The sequence below is a fragment of the Pyrus communis genome, chromosome 5 (assembly GCF_041283825.1).
Source record: "Pyrus communis isolate YQ-2024b chromosome 5, ASM4128382v1, whole genome shotgun sequence".
NCBI lineage: Eukaryota > Viridiplantae > Streptophyta > Magnoliopsida > Rosales > Rosaceae > Pyrus > Pyrus communis.
In genome coordinates, this window is record NC_142569.1 from 18502361 (window position 1) to 18521610 (window position 19250).

Sequence of the window (19250 nt, forward strand, 5' to 3'; positions counted from 1 at the left end):
CACCTGAGCCACGCGACTAGCGTTGGTATACCTACAACTCCCCTATCGGTGTATATACTGCGTTGTCCAAATCGCAGAAATGTCGATGTCAAAAAATAGATTGCTTGGCTCGCCGATGAGTTGCCCAGACTACCTTAGCCGCTATATGGCAGTTGAAAGAAATGGTGGATAACGAAGATAACCGACAACCTCCGGCCACCATGGCCGAGTTACTCCAAGGCAAAAAAGTGATCGATCGTGACTTTGAAACCACGATTAAAGAATTCAAAAAATGAATCAAACTCTTTCTTCACTTCCCCTGCAAGAGCCATTAATCAAAGTCTGACGGAATCTCTTCCCGTCGTTTCTTCACGAAACTTTAGAATACATGCAGGAATTCCACAAGAAGCATTCAGCTAACGACTTATACGGCATGCCCAAAGCATGCCAAGAGGCTCTCGATCTTACATTAACTTGCCCCGATGCTGAACAAATCATCCAAAAGACCACGGACCAAGGGATAAAGGCTAGGATCTAGCATATACACGAAGCTCGAGTTCTCAGCTTTGAGGTAGACCCATACACTGATATTGATGATGCTGACCTCCCTTTCTTTCTTGAGGATCTCCAGTATTTATGGTACCATTTTGAAGTTTTTTCAGCCGTTTCCTTCTTCGACCTCACAACCAATGAGAAAAGGCGCATATCACGATTAGATGCTTATCTTGACACAAGAGACACTCGCATCACATATCAAGAACGGACTCGCAAGGCTTTACAACACTAAATCCCCACACCGAGCGAGCCCAAATTCAATGGTCAGAATGAACCGGATCCGTGGATGCACCGCAGGACCGGATTCTCGTGGTGACTGAAGAAGAGCAAGCAGATGATACGCATAAGCAAGATACTTCAACCTAAAACCCAAAAGACGAAGATCACAACCCAATGTGTCATTTGGTCCTCGATAACATGGAAATCAACAATGTCCATATCTTACCTACCGAGTTCCAGCCAACTACATCTTAGCCAAACTTCCTGGATGGCGACGAGGTTGCCAAGGAAGCCACACAAGTCAACTTTATGGCCGCTGAAGAAATTGAGTTGGTAATAAAAGAAAATAAACTTAAAGCAGCTATTGCCAAATTGTTTCCTCGCTCTTCATCATTTAAAGCCATTATATGTTACGGCTTATATTGAAGGATATCTGATATCCAAAATTTTCGTCTACTGTGGAGCAATGGTTAACATCATGCCCGTTACTATCATGAAGGCATTACGTCATTCCAATGATGAACTTATTCCATCAGGGGTCACCATGAGCTGCTTTGTTAGTGACAAATCCCAGACCAATGGAGTGCTTTTGTTAGAAGTAAATATCGCAGGTCGTAATCACATGACCGCATTTTTCATAGTCGATTCAAAGATCGAGTATAATGCATTGCTCGGTCGTGACTGGATCCATCAAACGAGCTGCATCCCCTCATCATTATATCATGTCCTCATCTTCTAGGATGGCAAATCAGTCGTGGTTCATCCAGCTGACAATCAGCTATTCAAAGCTAATATAATTCAGGTTTGTTATTATGATAATCATGTTGGCTACATCACCCTGTAAGGTTTTAACGAGGAAGGACGGCCGTCTCGAATCTCAGTTCAGAAAGCCATTGAGGTAGGTGTCAAGAATGCTCACCAGGATTTGGTGAAACTCAGGTTGGCCGACCTGATTGCTAATTCTGATACCAAACAAGACAGATGTCGGGCCGTGGTTTCATCCATCGTGGGACGATTGCTGGCCCATTAGTATGCTATTTCCAAGCAACTGAATTCAAGCGTGAACTTGGTAGAGTTTCTCGCCGAATGAGACAACGGTCCAATTCTATCACTTGACAAGGTTCAAGCTGCCCCAGCTGAGCTCCAAGATAGTTGGTCCCAAGTTAATGACCCTTTAGAAGAAATAAATGTTGGAACGGTCGAAGACCCGCAACCTTTATTTATTAGTGCTTTGTTACCCCAACCATGAAAACCGAGCTTTGTAATTTACTTGGAGTTACCATGAAATGCTTCATTTAGACCGAACGTTCGTCGAGCACGAATTACACATCAAACTTGGTTGTAAACCATTCCCCCAACCCCCCCTCGGACGATTCTCAACCGAAGTACAACTCAGCATAAATTATGAACTCGTTCGACTTTTAAAAGTCAAGTTCATTCAGACAGCTCAATACGTCAAATGGTTCACAAACATCGTCCTAATTTTAAAGAAAAGTGGTGCTCTATGTATTTGTATTGATTTTCAAAATTTGAATTTGGTCAACCGCTAAAGATGAAAATACAATGCTAATTTTAGATTTGCTAATCGATAGAGCAACAAACCACGAGATGTTATCATTCATGGATCGTCATCCTGGTTACAACCAGATTTTCATTGCTGAGGCCGATGTCCACAAAACTGTTTTTCGTTGCCCAGGGGCACTCGGGACTTACGAATGGGTTGTCATTTCATTCGGCCTTAAAAACGCTAGTGCCACGTACCAACGCGCTATGAATACTATTTTTCATGATTTAATTGGTACCATCGTCGAGGTCTATATTGATGATGCTGTAGTCAAATTGAAATGTCGCCGAACACATTTAGATGATCTTCGGCAAGCTTTCCTTCGTATGCGCCAACATAACCTTAAAATGAATCTTGCCAAATGCGCATTTGGTGTATCGGCCTGCAACTTCTTAGGTTTCCTTGTACATCATCATGACATTGAGGTGGACGCAAATAAAGCTCAAGTGATCATTGATGCCCCATCCCCGACAACCAAGAAGAAATTACAATCACTCCTCGGAAAAATTAATTTCCTCCACCGTTTCATTTATAATTCGGCAGGGAAGATGAAAATTTTCTCTACGCTCTTGAAACTTAAGGATTCTAACAAATTCGAATGGCGTGAGGAGCACCAAGATGCGTTCACACAAATTAAGGTGTCTCTCACTACCCCACCTATCCTTGTGCCACTTCAAACCCCTCAAGTTGTATATCTCGACTGCTGAGAAGTCTGTTGGCTGTCTTTTTGCACAAGACAATGACACGGGACGGGAGCAGGCCATTTTTTATCTTAGCCGGAATCTTAACTCAGCCAAGATAAATTATTCACCCGTCAAAAAACTTTGTTTGGCTTTGTTCTTCGCTGCGTCCAAGATCCGGCATTACATGCTCTCTTCCATTACATAGGTCATCGCCCAAACAGACGTTCTTCAATATATGTTTAATCGGCCGATAGTGAAAGGTCGCATCGGAAAATGGACAATGGTGCTGTCCGAATTTAGTTTGCAATATGTGCCCTAAAAAGCTGTAAAAGGACAGGTGTTAGCCGATTTCTTAGCTCAACATCCCTCTCCATACAGTTTTAGGGGCAACGACATCGAAATTGGCATGGTGGAAACACGTGATAATTATTGGACACCGTATTTTGATGGCTCTAGTACCTCGAGCTGGCGTTGGAATCGTCATCCAATCCTCGAATCACTACTGATGGTATTTTGCTTTCAAGCTGGAGTTCGATTGTACGAATAATCAGGCCGAATACAAAGCCTTTATCATCGGCCTTAATGTCCTTCACAACTTAAGGCCAGCCGCATGCTCATCTTTGGCAATTCAGAACCTGTGATTAACCAACTCAATGGAAGTTTTCGTTGTATGACTTGTACTCTGGCGCCCTATTAGATGGTTGCCAACTATTTGGCTGAATCGTTTGAAGGCATCACATTCAAGCACATCTCACGAGTTCGAAACACTGACGCAGACGAATTAACTCGAATAGCCTCTAGAGCACAACTCCTAAGGTGGAGAGTTAGGCCGGGTTGTACCAGTCATGTGACGACCACACCCGACCCTGGTTAATCGACAAGTTTTCCAACGCGATCGGTGCACGAGTTATGTCCCTACCTTTGTTGTTGGCACGAGAAGATCCTGTAAATGTTTGCGTAGTCGAGACATTACCTGACGACTGGAGAAGTCAATTATGCAATATATCGATAATCTAGTGGTAACTACGACCTCAAGACAAGGGTACATGCCACAAATTAAGTAATGTACCAGAATGATTTGTACTTAAAGGGTGAAGACGGTCTGTTGTTATTATGCCTCGGCGCGGAATAGGCCACCCAAGCAATTACAAAGGTACACGAAGGAATATACGGAGGTCATCAATCCGGACACAAGACGCGTTGGCTGCTTCGCCGACAAGACTATTTCTGGTCGAGTATGTTGAAAGATTACATTGAATGCGTGCGAGGATGTGTACAATGTCAAATTTCTATTAAAGTTAAAATTGGTCGAGACTTAATCAGATTAGGATAAAGAGTCATAATCCGAGTATAATTTTAGCTCAGCCATGAGGGGATTTGCTACTATAAATAGAGAAGGGAGTGCATCATTCAAGGCCCTCCAATTCAACACATAAATTGCCCTGCGCAAAGCTTCTCAACAACCTTTGAGATTTTATCTTCTTCCCCTTTCTTCTCACCAACACATCTTCAGTTTGGATAAACAGGACTATGAAGGCAACCGGTGACATCTTCAGTTTAGATAAACAGCATTGGAACCGTAGAATCATTTGATCAATGAGCACCTTCAATTTGGATAAACAACACTGCTTCGAGATCGACTGGTTATTTATCCAAGTCTTGGTCGACAAGGGTTTTCGAGTCCTTGTTGGTAAAGGTCATCTCATCAGCCTTCTCGGTGAAGTAAGGTGTTACAGGTTACTAAGCTCGACACGTTGACGCCGAGTTGTTTTATGATTCGATATTCATAAGTATCTTTTAGAGTTCGACATTCCGATGGCCGAACCACATTCACTATCAAGACATACATCTTTTTCAAGTACTTGTGTCCATATGGTCTAGTGCCAGTTCGACATGCTTATACTCTCACAAATATAATCACCGTGACTGAACTTGGTGCCGACGATTCGTGAACTTCACAGAACTAACAGTCTTGTCTTCAGGCTCTAGAACCCAAAGGCCGAGACGTGTTCCTTCCTTGACTGCAGTTGCAAAATCAAGAAGTCAGCAACACGCTCAACACAACATCAATACATTTTACTCCTCGGTCGAGCTCGACCTTCGAGTTGGCACGCCCTGTACATAACCAAAGGATGTAGTTAGCTTATTAGTTACTCGGCCTACGAGCCACATAGGCTTGGTAGTTTTTAGGGCCAATAGATTCTTATGAAAGTTGTTTACCAATCTGTCTAGAATCAGAGTAGGAATAATGCTGATTCCAAACAGCTGTTTACCAAATATCTTTGAATTGGAATTAAAACTAGTATAATTACTAAACTGCCAATGTTCTTAATAAGTTAATTTATGTGCTAGATAATAACTTTAATTTCCATAGCACCATATACTTATAAATTATAGAAACTTTCTAACTCTTTATAATATATTTTATATTCCCCCCTCTTTTTTTCACCTCTTTAAAATCTGATTTTTTTTCCCTTCAAAAAAGACCTATTTCATTTCAATCTCGCTCTGCAATTAAGCGTTTCTCTAGACTACTAGAAATACACTATAGGCATACTTTAATTTCTTTAACTGTTTTTGTTCAGGCCATCATCTCCAAACACTACATATGCACCCTAGGCAAACTTGGCATTTAAAAAAAATATGTGGGGGGTATGAAGGGTAAAAATCATGCATTCATTCTTGTCCCCAATTCTTAGAATTCAATTTTCGACTCTCACCAAGGAATCCAATTCCTCCAAAAAGAGGAGTTAAATTCCATTTTCATGTAGACCCCACACAATTTTGATTCATCTATGTCTTAGCCAAAAATGTCACTTTTTCAGCACCGTGCACTGCTCTTTTATTCTATCGTCAGAAAATAACTACTCGGTGGAAAAATCTAAAGCTAAGCAACTCACGAACGTCCTCCAACTGGAATTACTCCAAAATTCATCTATTTGGTCACGTTTTGACTCAGAGGAAGTCGAAAGTTCTATATTGAAAATATAATTCAAAGTATTAAAATTCTTCCAAAATAATAACCAAAATATACTAAGAATAGTGTTAAATATATAATATAAAATCTACTCATCAGTAAACACAAGAATTATCTATACTGAAAATCAAACCCCTTATTTTCATTTTGATTACGGGTGTATAAACATGCCCTTATGTCTTTTAGGGGCCGTTTGGTATGCAGACGGGACGGGACATGATGAGACGGGACAGGACGGGATGGAATAGTGGTTCCATGTGATGTTTGGTATGCGCAGGACAAAACGAGAGAGTTGTTCCATTTTGCGTTTGGTAAGCGCAGGACAAAACGGAACCAAAACATTAAAATGACTAACTTACCCTTGTTCCGTCTGTTGTTTGGTACAATGTTTGCGACAGGACAGAACATTTTTTTTTTCTTCTTCTTCTTACTGCTGCTTATCTATGATATATTTTGTACACTATACCCAATCCAATCCAACAGAACCCAAAGACATCATATTTATAGATTTCAGCACATACAAATCAAAACTTGAACACTGAAAAAATGAATCCAGATTGAGAGATACCTCTGAATGCAGTACTGCTCAATAGGGGGAGTGGAAGCAGATAAACAGAGGCAGATCTTTGGTTGCAGATGCAGTATTGGGGAGATCGAAGCACTACAAAATACAAAGAAATCAAAACAAGCAAATCAGAAAAGAATACAAATAAATTGAAGCACTACAAAATTAGGAACTGGGTGTTAATGAAATCGAAACAAGCAAATCAGAAAAGAATAATAATGCCACTTCAAATTTACATCAAAATTAATTAAAGTTAAGATTGGAGGATTTGTAAGAGTATGGGGTTTAATTTCAACAGTTGTCGCATGGATGCTACGGGGTTTAGTTTCAATCAGTCCAAGTGGGTAGGGTTTCTGACTGCGAGCCTCCAAAAAGTGGTACGAGGACTGAAAGCTACGTAGATACTCAAGCAACAACAAACAACAAACACCAAACCAAGAAAGAAACAAAAAGTACTACAAAATACAAGGAAAGAGAGACCGAGAGGCTACACAATCACAATCAGATCAAACCTGGAACGGAGATGCAGAGCTGAAGTTCACGGATAAGAGGATGAGGAGGAAGGTTGCGAAGGGGAGATGCAAGGATAATAGTTAGGGTTTGTTGTATGATTTAGATGGTGTAAATATTGAAAAAGTTAAGGGGTTTTATAATTTTTGTGTTCCACGGGACGGAACGACATGTTCCAGGGGGTAGGTGAAACGAAAATTTAACCCAGTTTCGTTCCGTGGAATAACATGTTCCACATAATTTAGTGCATCAAACATGAAACGGAACGCCTCCGTCCCACTCCGTTCCGTTCCACTCCATTCTGTTTCATCCCACGTATCAAACGTGCCCTTACACATCCGAGTCTCCCAGACTCCGTCTCTTGTGCCAACCCAAAAAAAAATGAAAAAGAGTTCGGCGTGGCAGGAATGATCGTTATCAAATCCTCGCCTGACCCGCTTAACATTTTGATCGTGCGGTCAAAATCACATCTCTCTCGAACAATACACCACACAAACCCCACAAACAGAAACGGAAAAACCCTAGCTACCAATCTGCCCCACTGTTCCAGTGACCCAGAGTGCCCCCCCTCCCCCCCCTCTCTCTCGACTGGTGGCAGTACCGGCTCTATGTCGCGACGAGACAGTCGGGATTCCGACTCCAGACGACACCGTTCCAGGTTTGACAGAGAACCCAGGTATTAAATTGGGGGCTTAATTGGGTTTAACGATTTAATGCGTTCAGATTGAGCTACTGTCGCAATAGATGTAGCATTTTCGTGAGTTCTGAATTCGTATGAAATTTGATGGTAATAACAAAATTGATTGATCTGTATATCAATACATATGAGAGTAATGCAGAACATAGCGATTTCTCGTGGTATTTAATATTTAATTGAAACAAAATGTTAATTCAAGCAGGTAGATTGTGTGCTTTGTTAAAAAAGAAATGTTAATTTAGGACTAATGTTTCATTTTTGTGAGCATTTGATTGAAAGATTCTATCTTTATGTCGAATGTCATTGCCTAAGTAGCTTAATTTACGTTTTGAAAGGTAATTTTGAAGTTAATCGTCTCCAGTATATGTTTGCAACATGGTTATAATCTTATAGAAATAGTTTGTTTTTAAGTAGAATCCTACTGTTAATGATTGTCACTGGTTGCCTCAGTCCCAAGAGGTCCCGGAGGGGTGAGAAAGATGAAAAAGACAGAATCGCCAGCAAAGGTAATTTAGAAAGTGCGAAGCAGAGTGACCAGGATCAGAAGCACCGCCTGAGGCTGCAAGATACATTGCCACTTGAATCTACATTAGCACCCGACTCAAAGGTGGAAAATGGGGATTCCAGAAAAGAATCCGATAAGAAACCCAGTGGACATCATGAAGGAACCAAGCACTCCACTAATCCATCTGAAATACCCCGGTCTCAATCTTATTTTCAGGTAGTGTATAGATTTATGAATATCATCAACTTGTTTTTCATTTCATGCATGATGATGAACTAATCTCTTGCATTCAATTTAGCTTAGTGATAATGTGGATTTTCTTGCAAAATACCACTGCCGAATATATTTTAGCTTGGTGATAATTTAGTTACTAACGTGCAATTGGTGTTAATGATTTTCTGGGCTGTGTCTAACCTCTGAGCCTATGACACTGCATGTCTTCTGTAGTTAATGTGTATTACATAGTGTGTATTCTGTAGGAACTGCCATATGGTCTCATCCACAATCTTCCATTGTTCAATGCATATTATTCGTCAGTATAGAACAATATTAGCAGACTTGTACATTGTTCACTTCCATTCGTTGAGGGTTTTACACGTCAGCAGGTTGTAGCAGTACATAGTTATTACTCTTGAATTTATGGTATGGTATTAAGGGTTAACTTCTACATCAAAAGCAAGATATTTCTTATTAGATAAATAGACAGCAGTGCACAAGAAAATGCGGTGATTTAATCATGTTTTGTTCCCTTGTTATGACGAAATACAGTATTGGATTTAAAGTCGAAGCTAATTGTTATGCATCCGTACATGCAAGTGATTAAAGTTTGAAATGAAACACTTTCTCCTATTCTTATTATTGTGCATTGGAATGAGTTCAAACATGCTTAAGTCTTATTTCCACTTTGATTTGAAATTGCTCAGCTAAGAACCTACTCTGTTGAGTTTACTTATGTTTTTGCTATTCAGTGTATGCAAACCTTTTTACTGGGCTGATGTAGCGGGATTCTTGATCTGCCGCATTCCTTCAAGTGGTCCTTGTATATAACAATATTAGGCTTGCCTGTGCATGTCTGTTGTCTTGTAGCAGCATGATGAGCGTGGTAATGCTGGGCAAGTTGTTCGAAGCTCTGGTCGTGGTTCAACTGCTGGTGAGGTTCCTTGTCATAATTCATCATTTGATTATTAATCACTGTTCTTTTTATGCACTATAAATTAAACATCTCACTAAAAAAGCAAAGGATAAAAGCCTTTTGCGTGCCTGTCATTTTTTCACATAATCTATATGGCATGTAATACTTGAATACCATTTACTGTGGGTACAATGTAATTTACTTTTCCTGTTCTACTTTAGAGCGTGGATCGTGGAGGGATCCAAAGGATAGGCATGATGATAGGACAGTGAGCAAGACAACAACTAATGATTCAAGGTCAAGAAATGAGAAAGCTAAGGGGGGTGAAAACAGGAACTGGCGCCATGATGGGTTCTTTGAAATGGAGGCTGATCCACCATCGGCAAGGAAAAGACCTGCATTCAGGGAGAAGAAGATTCCTGTCGAGTCTGATAATGCTGACAAGACAGCAGCAGAGACTGCAAAGTCAAGCCATCCTGACCCTTCCATGGAAGGAAGCAGAAAAAAGGAGGAAAGAGGGCACAACCCACGCCACACGGATAGATCTGAGAAGCAATTTGCAGGAGAGAGGGGGTCTTACCGAAGAGATGCACCACCGGGTGTCTTTCCTTCGAGAGAGAGGTACACTGGTGGTGCTGGCCGGAACAACAGAGGAAGAGATAGATTCAGTGTGAGACAAGGGTATAATTCTAGTATGGGTCGTGCTGAGAAATGGACGCATGATTTGTATAACGAGGCTAATAGGAGTCCAACGCCGAAAAATGAAGAGGATCAAATTGCAAAGGTGGAAGCACTTTTGGCTTCGTAGGATCGGATCTGCATGCTGATGGCAATAGGTATTTTATCTGCAGAACACTGTCTATTGTGTCTTTAAGCGTCTCTCTTGCATGTTTAACGTAATTAAGATATTCGCTTGCTTTTTTGTAAACCCGATTGCTGATATAAGTATCAAAAACTTTTTAAAACATTCCCATCAGACGAGTAGTTTTATTTTACCAACGAACATGTATGTAGATCTAGCAGGATCTCTCTGCCTTTTGGCCGCAGCAGGTTGAAATTGCTTCCTGCCGAGAGAATGTCAGCTGCCTAAACATTTGCATAACTGATGGCGATGAGTTTGCCATTTGAGGTTTCCTTCTGTTGATACACTTGCTTCCATCCTGTTGATCCTTTTGCTTTTGGTGGTCCGAATGCGATGTTCATCCTCATCGGCCATTGTCTTGTCAATCAAACTATCGGCACCGGCCGACGTAGCTAGGGTTTTTAGTGTTAGTACCATACTACGCACGTTTATATAAACAAAGTCAAATGCGTCACTTGCCAATGAAATAAACTAAGTTTTTGTCCATATGTTCTCGTTTGATTGACATAATACGCCATGTAAGTTGTTTTCGTGGGTTGCAGTCCATTAACTCAGTAGTTCAGCTATGTAAACGTATTTTGTATCCGTGTATTGTCATAAAAATTTACAACCGTGCCGTTAACGAAAACCACCACCCAGGGGAGACGGCCCATAAAATCCGACCTGCGTGGGAGGTGCCTATCGTTATGGTAAACAATATTTAGTTGTTTCTCAAAAAAATAAATAAATAAAAGTTTTGTAATGTATGATATCTATTTTGCATCTAATTAAATAAATATAATTGAAGCATGAAAAATTGCATGCTTTGACGAAAACAGAAAGCAACATTGCATGAGAACATGTCATATAAACCAATTGCTCCACAATCGTCCTCCAATAAAGGGTTGCACTTAAAGTGACCATCACGATCCACCAAAAAGGCTAAATGTTGACGGCCTAAATAATACCTGATGTGATTCATCCCATAGTAATTGATGCTGGTGTCTCCTCTCTCGTGAACTATTTATGTGGTTTGTCAAATAATGAGTTCTACATGCGAGAGGAGTACTAGCATCATTTACTATGAGATTAACCACAAATCACATCATGACTTATTTTCTAAGTTTGCCCCTTGCAATGGTTTGGAGTCGGCTACAAACCTCCTTCCTTCCTTGTCCCTCTACTCATTCTCTTCACCATTTACCCGCACATACATCTTCCCCATCTATCCAACCATTATTTTGTGAGCAACCTTCCATGCTCTAATGGAATGCCATTCTCAAACCCATTTATATGCGCCCTTTTTGGGATAGATTGATGGGTTTGAGTCAGGCTTGTGATTGTGGTGGGTCGAAATCGCCTTCTACGGATTATTTTCACGGTGACCGTACCCCCTCCCTCCCTAAATGTTTTAGTGGCTGAGCCGCCTTCCTTATATTAAATTCGAGTTGGAGGCACCCTCCAAGGGCCATGACTGTTGAAGATCTAGCTTGATTCAGTGATGGTTATGGATCCATGACTAGATTTGTTAGGGGTGGCACTTTTAGTGGGTCTATCAAACCAACCCGCTCGATATGAATTGGATTGGGTTGGGTTATAAACACTAACAATTTATTTATGAGAAAAAACTTGATTACTCGTTCAATAAGTGAGTTAGGTTGGGTTGAAGTATTATTTAACTCAATTGAAACTAACTCACCTGAGTTATATTAATTTTTTTTTTTTTTAACAAACGATATTATCTTAACTACATAATAACACTGCACCTAAAAATAAAAAAGAAATCAATTAAATCAACTCCGGAAACCGCAAGGACAAAGCAATCCCAGTGCTCACCCGTTTACTAGTCTCTTCCCAGATTTTCCTGCACTACTGAAGCAAATACAACATGAGTGGCGCCAATAACGGTACTCTCTCTCTCTCTCTCTCTCCAATCTGTTTGGTATCTGAGAAAATCTAACCTCATACAACTTTCTCAGCAACCAAACAAACATGACACAATTAAATCTTTCAGATCCCCATACTCTCAATTGTAATCTCTCTCCCTCTCTCTACAGATGCCACTTCGCCTTCCTTCCTCTCCGACAAATCGGCCAGGATCTTCGTAGCCGGCCACCGCGGCCTCGTCGGCTCCGCCATCGTCCGCAAGCTCCAAGCCCTAGGCTTCACCAACCTTGTCCTCCGCACCCACGCCGAGCTCGACCTCACCCGCCAAGCCGACGTCGAGTCCTTCTTCGCCGCCGAGAAACCCCGATTCGTGATCCTCGCCGCCGCTAAAGTCGGCGGCATTCACGCCAACAACACCTACCCGGCGGATTTCATCGCCGTCAATCTCCAGATCCAGACCAACGTCATCGACGCCGCCTACCGATTCGGAGTCAAGAAGCTCTTGTTCCTCGGCTCCTCCTGCATTTACCCCAAATTCGCTCCTCAGCCCATCCCGGAGAACGCATTGCTGACGGGCCCGCTCGAGCCCACGAACGAGTGGTACGCCATTGCCAAGATCGCCGGGATCAAGATGTGCCAGGCGTATCGGATTCAGTACAATTGGGATGCAATTTCTGGGATGCCCACCAATTTGTACGGGCCGCATGATAACTTTCACCCCGAAAATTCGCACGTTTTGCCGGCACTGATGAGGCGGTTTCATGAGGCAAAGGTGAAGGGTGCAGAGGAGGTGGTGGTGTGGGGGACCGGAAGCCCCTTGAGGGAGTTTTTGCATGTCGATGATTTGGCGGATGGGGTGGTGTTCATGATGGAGAGTTACAGTGGGTTGGAGCATGTCAATGTGGGGAGTGGCAAGGAAGTGACTATCAAGGAGTTGGCTGAACTTGTCAAGGAGGTTGTTGGGTTCGAGGGACGGCTTGTCTGGGACTCCACTAAGCCGGATGGAACTCCGAGGAAGCTCATGGATAGCTCAAAGCTCGCAGGCTTGGGATGGACACCAAAGATCTCGCTGAAAGACGGGCTTGTTGATACTTATAGCTGGTACTTGGAGAATGTCAAGCAGTGATAATGCAGGTGATTCCGTTGCATTGGTTTTCGTTTTTGTTATCATCCTTAAATTGTTATTGTTCGTAGTTACATGTAAAATGAGGAGCCCGGCCTACCTTGGATGTTGATTCTGTATCGATTATGTCGAATAAGTTATCTGTGCATTAGTTGTTACTAGAACCAAGTGAGCTATTTGTTTTTACAGATTAAACCATTTTAGATAATTGAATATATATATATGTTCAATAAAATCTTCTTGTTAGTAAGATTCCCAAAGTAGCAGTAGACTTCATTATCTTTTTAGTTAAGCGGTTTGATCTTCTTCTTTGCATCGATTTGGTTCTCTACCCTCCCTCTTTCCTTATCTTCCGAAGCTTCCTATCTGTGCCCCTACGTTTGCAATGATTTAGTTCCCGTTTGAGAGACTTGAGTAGGGTAACCTCAAAACCTCAAGGTGTCCACTTCTTTAACCGAAATGCCCTTCAAAAATTGGTCATAGGCTGTCAACTTTTGTAAGTCATATCACACAAAGTCAAGTTCTTTGTGTGATGATTGAAAATTCAAGGGTCAAGGACCAAATGAGGTGTTCGATTAACACGGACACCCACAGCAGAAACTAAGCTCCATTGTAGGTTTAAGAGATGAAAAGAAGTGGACAACGTAGTCGGTTAGCCTCCAACTCAGGAATGCCTGATTTGTAACCTTTGATCTAGGCTCTCGCTCGCTCACTTGAGCTTTCAACACATTCAGTAACTCTTGGGGTATTTAATTCTCAGTCTCAGTACACAAATAACTGGAGAACCATGGTGGCATAGCATACATTTTGAATTGCACAAATAAACCTATTTTATATGCTATTTATACATGCATTTATAGTGAAAAGTTCTTACATACGACACGTTCCTCACGCTGCGAAAAAAGCGTGGCATTGCCTCTGTCATGTTTAAGAATTTTTCTGCACATAATTAGGTGTGCGTGAACGTTAACTTGTACTAATCTAGAGAAAACCTCTTATAGCTAGCCCTAATTTACATGCAGCAGTAGAGTTAATTCTAGCCAGCTTAAGGGGAAAATATACTGTCACCACAGGCACATCTCCACACCTGTGGATAGTACTCGTTCTCTTCCAATACCATTGCTCGGACAGATACTTGAACGGGCATGCAAGGCTCACACTCGTTACATTTTGAATGACAAGTTGCTGGATACGACCCTCTCCTTTCCTTTTTAACAATCCCTTTCCCTTTAGACACCCCGTGATCATTCGGTGTTGGCATCCCGACAGCCTAACACAGAATTCAGAAAACGAGATGATAAAAACAGAAAATTAGAGTTCATAATTTAATTAGAAAAGAGTGTCGGATGAAGTACTCACCGGCGAAGGTGATGGAGACGGTGATGGAGAGGTAGCTAAGTTGCTGGACTGAACCAGTCGAGAAGAAATGAGCACGGTGAGCAAGAGGGCAAACAGAAGTTTTCTAGGATTTGCTGCTGCTTGCATTTTTCTTTCTGTTTGAGGCAATGCTCTGTTTGGCTCGGTATAAAAGCTGTTTTCTTCCCCTTTTTTCAATTAAATTGAAAATTTTGAATTGGTCTGGTACATGAAGGTGCAGGTGAGAGTATGCGATCAATGTTGTTGCAGTGGTTGAAAATTAGGGTAAGATTCTGAAATAGTCAAGGTGCTCCTCACGTGTTAGTTAAGGGAGAATATGATCATCTTGCAAGGGTGGTCACGTGTGTATGACACCAACAAGATGTTAGCAGAAAACAAAAGCCTTTTTGTTTTTGTTTGGAAAATGATTTATGCACGTTACGTGCTCTTGTTTAATCAAAGGGCTAAAAATTAATATGAGTGCACATGTGAAGAAATATTGGATGTGATAATTTTCCTTTAGTTCATGTGCCCCTTGAGCTTGATCATAATCTAATTTTACCCTTAACTTGCAACCGTGTAACTTTGCTACCTTCGTTCTTTCATGTCGCGTCTCAAGTTAAACCCATTTCGTCACGTTGGTCAGAAAATCGTTAACGATTTTTCTGACCAAATAACAGAATGTAGTAACATGAGACCTGAAATGAAAGCACACAGGGTAAAAAGAGATTTTCATCAGAGTCGGATTATCATAATTCACAGGGTGCAAGAATAACCTTGGTCAACCACCATTAGATGGGATACAAGGGCTATTGACCAAGAATTTCCCTAGACCCCATGGTCAAACATAAACATATAGAATTGGTTACAACCTTTTAATAAAAAATGAAACCCGACCAACACTATATAAATGTGCTTTATTCATGGCTTATTCCAAGTTTAGCATCCCTTCAGTTCAATTTTTGATTAAAAATTTGTAACGAGCTTTATTTGTGTCATTTCTCAGTAAACATTTAAATAAATGAGAGGGTGAACAACATTTTCATTTTATATTTTATGACATACAAATTACACTAATCTATAATCGGGTTGTTCATGTTTGAGTATTTGCCAATCAAAATTTTGTATTCTCAAGTTAATGCCAATACTTACAAGAACCCATAACTCACACTTTTGGGGAGCTTGAAGGGGAAAAAGAAAAGGGATAATAAACAGTTTTAGGTGTATCAAATGAAGAACTCAAGTTGATAGGATAATACTACAACAGAAATTTTGCTACTGCAACCCCAATAATATTTGAATGAGTTACAAAACTATCAAAATTACAGAAAAACTAATTATGGTCTGCAGACTGTTTGGCTACTTTGACCAGCATTAACGGACTTTCGGGCATTAACACCTACGGGAGCAAGATGAGATCTATCTTACCTGAATATCTTCTATATCAGTTAGAGTGTTCTCAGTTGACCTCTTGTTCGGTAAGTTCACCACCAACTGACCACATGCTCCACTTATATCTTGACCCATTTCCTTGCGAACTGTTGTTCGAATGCCGTATGTGCCTCGTAGAATTTTCTGGAAGTTCGTTACTTTGTTTTCATTACTGGTTGTGAATTTACTCAGAATACCAATTGGATTAAAAGGTATTAAATTAATGACCTGTAGGACCGCAAACAGCAAATGCAAAGGTTATTTTGGATATATATATATATATATATATATATGAAACACAGACACACAAAAGAGACTGAAGTTCCTCATATGCTGCAGGTTCATAGATTAGAACTCACCACTTGAAATGTCTCTAGCAATTTTCCGAGTTGGTGTGCATGTTGCTCTTCATCATTGACTCCATCAAGCATTATGTACTCAATGAAGATTTTCTGCTGACTAAAGAATCAGATTGAAGGGCAATAGTGAGATTCTCTAGGAGTGTAAAACAACAGAATGAGTTTCATTGTAAAGAAATGAAGGCTAAAGAATTTACTAAACGCATGAGGTGTAACGAAACTTTACGTGCTCTTTTGATATTCTTGCAGTGTATCCATAAGCTTTACTAAAGGAAAAGCCCGAGCCGCAGGCATTATCTGACAACGAATTTCTTGGACTGGAGCATGAAGTGAAACTGCTAAGTTCAGACCTGGAAGATCACTATGAAGCTTTTTGATAGCATGAATAATGCCGACCTACAGAAGATTACATGAACAACTGATAGACCAGTAAGCCAAATGCTTGTAGCAATTGCGAACTACATCATTACTAATGCAACTATGATTGACCCCCACTCAACGAAAGAAGCAAAAGAGTATTACGTACTACCCAATTTACTAAGATCCACCAAATCTAAAAACTACAAAACTTTGATTATATAATCAAATAGAATAGCATGAGAAAGTTAATAAGATCCACCATATCTGAACGTTTTGGCAGATAAAAGATCTTAGACATAATGGTAGTTTTTGATGCCTACCGTCGACACAGTAATTTTCTTTGGCGACAAGTGAAATGGCGATCCAGTCATGACATGAATCGCTTCCACTAAGGAACCATAGTTATTCAACGGTTCTCCCATTCCCTGACAGAATACACAAAATCAAAGAGTTCAACATTCAACGGTTCCCATATTTCCTCCATATCTATATCATTCAATAACAATCACAAATGAAGTAAAGAAAAAACAATTACCATGAACACAATATTGCGTATAGGCGAAATGCGAGAAGCATGAACCAATTGCTCCACAATCTCCCCCGATGTCAGATTGCTCTTAAACCCCATACTCCCGGTAGCACAGAAAGTACAACCCATTTTGCAACCAACCTATAGAAATCAACATAAACATTCAGTTCCAGAAATTTCGACACGAAAACAAAAAATTTCAAAACTTTGATACCTGAGATGATACACACAAGGTGGACCTAGGACCACCAGGGCGGGGCTTCCCGTCATACTTTCCCAAGCGGCTGTCATATCGCATAATCACAGCCTCCACAAGAGCCCCATTCTAACAAAAACAAAATAATGTGAGAATTTTTTTCACAGCGGCATTTTATCAAACAGTTTGTGTGGAGCGTAAGAAATTGGGCAAACCTGGAGTTTTATGAGGAGCTTGGTGGTGAGTTGGTCTGAGGAGTCCATGACCTTGTGGACGGAGGAGGTTAGGGTTTTGAATTTGGAGGTCAGGAGAGGGTACGCTGCCGAGGGCAAAGATGGAATTTGGTCGAATTGGGCATCGGGGTTTTGGATCACCCGCTTCCATATGTAGGGGATCAAGCTGGGCTTGACCCCGGAATTTTCCAATTCCGATTTCAGCTCTCCGGCGTCGAAGATTGATCGAAACGCCGTCGTATTTCGCGCGCTTTGCATAGTTTTGAATGCTGGTTTGGGTGTTGCCGCAACGGAATCGGAGTGTGGCTTATGGCTCTGTTGGGAAATCATCCGTCGGGGAAGGAAACCGTGAAAGAGCGTCTGAAAAATAAATTAAAACGACGTCAGGTTGCCCCTTGTGTGAAAGTTTAGGGCCCAATCAGAAAATAAAAAAAGATTTACCTGTACTTCTAGGAGAAATTCTAAGGTCCGGAAATCGAATGACTCATTTCATACGCCACAAAGAAAAAAGGGATTTGATTATAAACAGTGTTTGAAATTTATCTTCACCATCAAGATGGTTCTTGAAATTGAAAATTAATCAATGTAGTATTTGAAAATAGTTGTAGCAAATCAATGTGGTTTTGCCGTGATAATTCTGTTCAAAATTCGGTTAAATGTTGATGTGTCACATAAATGGGCCCCACAAGATTTACAGATTTTTATCACAAATGATCCCTGAAATTGACTCACACCATCAAGATGATCCCTAAAATTGACCCACAGCATGAAGATGGTCGCTAAAATGAAAAATCGATTAATGTAGTCCTTGAAAATAGATGTCGCAAATTAATATGATCTGCAACAATAGAATTAATTGAAAATAGGCGTCCCTAATTTTTTTTTTTTTTTATGTGCTGATATGGGTTTAATAATTAATTAAAAAGTTGTCTAAATACCTTTTTGCACAATATAATTTTTTTCTTATAGTAAGACTTATTCCGAAGAGATATCCCTTTTATAAATTCTCAAAGGCACAATGCTTAACCAAGGCCTAAGAGGAGGTTTGGAGATAGTTTTCAACCAACAATAGACGCACCTTGGTTATAACCTCATTATCTCAAGGCAGACCTCGCCGTTCTTTAAGTCATCAGACCACCAGAGAAGCCCCAAACAAGCTCTACAAGATTAAGGTTGTGAGGATGTTGATTGCCTAAATGTTAACGATAATGTCCCAGAAGTCGTTGCCAATCAGCCAAGTCGTCACCAGAGGTGATCTTAATCCAGGTTGAATTTGATGAAAGGTGTCGAAGTGTGTAATGATGGTTGTATTGAGATTTTTTTTTTTCAAAGAATAGACAGATAATGAGATAGAGGAATGTGGACTAGGATCGGATGTGATTGCAAGACTGGGTTTTTGGGTTCACTCTTTTTATTAACCATTAAATTACTAAACCTATTTGTAATTTTTTTTAAATTTAATTAGACTTGTGTGATCCATTTGTGTGTCACATTAACACATAACAAAATATTTGACAGAATTGTGATGGAATGACTACATTGATTTGGG

General features: G+C 40.6%; 3 protein-coding genes across 9 annotated transcripts; 2 read left to right on the plus strand and 1 right to left on the minus strand.

The window, feature by feature from the left end:
* Nucleotides 1–7439: 7439 nt before the first annotated feature.
* On the plus strand, nt 7440–10547 carry LOC137725688 (cyclin-like protein). 2 transcript variants are annotated; one of them, XM_068464458.2, is made up of 4 exons: nt 7440–7728; nt 8200–8470; nt 9341–9404; nt 9608–10547. In XM_068464458.2, exons 1-4 carry the CDS (start codon nt 7460–7462, stop codon nt 10192–10194), a joined length of 1191 nt encoding a protein of 396 aa, XP_068320559.2. In that variant the 5' UTR covers nt 7440–7459; the 3' UTR covers nt 10195–10547. The 2 variants fall into 2 exon arrangements, with proteins under 2 accessions (XP_068320559.2, XP_068320560.2); XM_068464459.2 differs by having other exon boundaries at nt 7443–7728; nt 9344–9404.
* Nucleotides 10548–12001: 1454 nt separating this feature from the next.
* LOC137725676 (putative GDP-L-fucose synthase 2) lies at nt 12002–16769 on the plus strand. Of its 3 annotated transcripts, none has more exons than XM_068464446.2 (3): nt 12002–12134; nt 12285–13248; nt 16633–16769. In XM_068464446.2, the coding sequence occupies exons 1-2, from the start codon at nt 12116–12118 to the stop codon at nt 13238–13240; spliced, it is 975 nt and encodes a 324-aa protein (XP_068320547.2). In that variant the 5' UTR covers nt 12002–12115; the 3' UTR covers nt 13241–13248; nt 16633–16769. The 3 variants fall into 3 exon arrangements, with proteins under 3 accessions (XP_068320547.2, XP_088550804.1, XP_068320546.2); XM_088694678.1 differs by lacking the exon at nt 16633–16769 and adding an exon at nt 16364–16381; XM_068464445.2 differs by lacking the exon at nt 16633–16769 and having other exon boundaries at nt 12285–13401.
* On the minus strand, nt 14043–18234 carry LOC137725675 (uncharacterized). 4 transcript variants are annotated; one of them, XR_015962893.1, is made up of 10 exons: nt 18143–18234; nt 17684–18061; nt 17487–17597; nt 17279–17413; nt 17064–17168; nt 16610–16779; nt 16384–16483; nt 16022–16252; nt 14597–14886; nt 14043–14507 (listed from the first exon to the last, which is right to left on the minus strand). XR_015962893.1 is itself a non-coding variant. In XM_088694676.1 (8 exons), exons 2-8 carry the CDS (start codon nt 18029–18031, stop codon nt 16013–16015), a joined length of 1209 nt encoding a protein of 402 aa, XP_088550802.1. In that variant the 5' UTR covers nt 18032–18061; nt 18143–18231; the 3' UTR covers nt 15799–16012. The 4 variants fall into 4 exon arrangements, 2 of the variants coding, with proteins under 2 accessions (XP_088550802.1, XP_088550803.1); XR_015962892.1 differs by lacking the exon at nt 18143–18234 and having other exon boundaries at nt 17684–18121; XM_088694676.1 differs by lacking the exons at nt 14043–14507; nt 14597–14886 and having other exon boundaries at nt 15799–16252; nt 18143–18231.
* Between the last annotated feature and the right edge of the window lie 1016 nt (nt 18235–19250).

What these genes read in the sequence shown, in the direction of transcription:
- LOC137725675 (XM_088694676.1), bottom strand. Translation starts at nt 18,031, where the DNA reads ATGATTTCCCAACAGAGCCATAAGCCACACTCCGATTCCGTTGCGGCA. An exon ending in AGAAAATTACTGTGTCGACG is followed by an intron (nt 16,780 to 17,063) that starts GTAGGCATCAAA and finishes AATCTTCTGTAG; the next exon opens with GTCGGCATTATTCATGCTAT. An exon ending in TGCTAGAGACATTTCAAGTG is followed by an intron (nt 16,253 to 16,383) that starts GTGAGTTCTAAT and finishes GCGGTCCTACAG; the next exon opens with GTCATTAATTTAATACCTTT.
- LOC137725688 (XM_068464458.2), top strand. Translation starts at nt 7,460, where the DNA reads ATGATCGTTATCAAATCCTCGCCTGACCCGCTTAACATTTTGATCGTG. An exon ending in AGGTTTGACAGAGAACCCAG is followed by an intron (nt 7,729 to 8,199) that starts GTATTAAATTGG and finishes TGGTTGCCTCAG; the next exon opens with TCCCAAGAGGTCCCGGAGGG. An exon ending in GGTCTCAATCTTATTTTCAG is followed by an intron (nt 8,471 to 9,340) that starts GTAGTGTATAGA and finishes GTTGTCTTGTAG; the next exon opens with CAGCATGATGAGCGTGGTAA.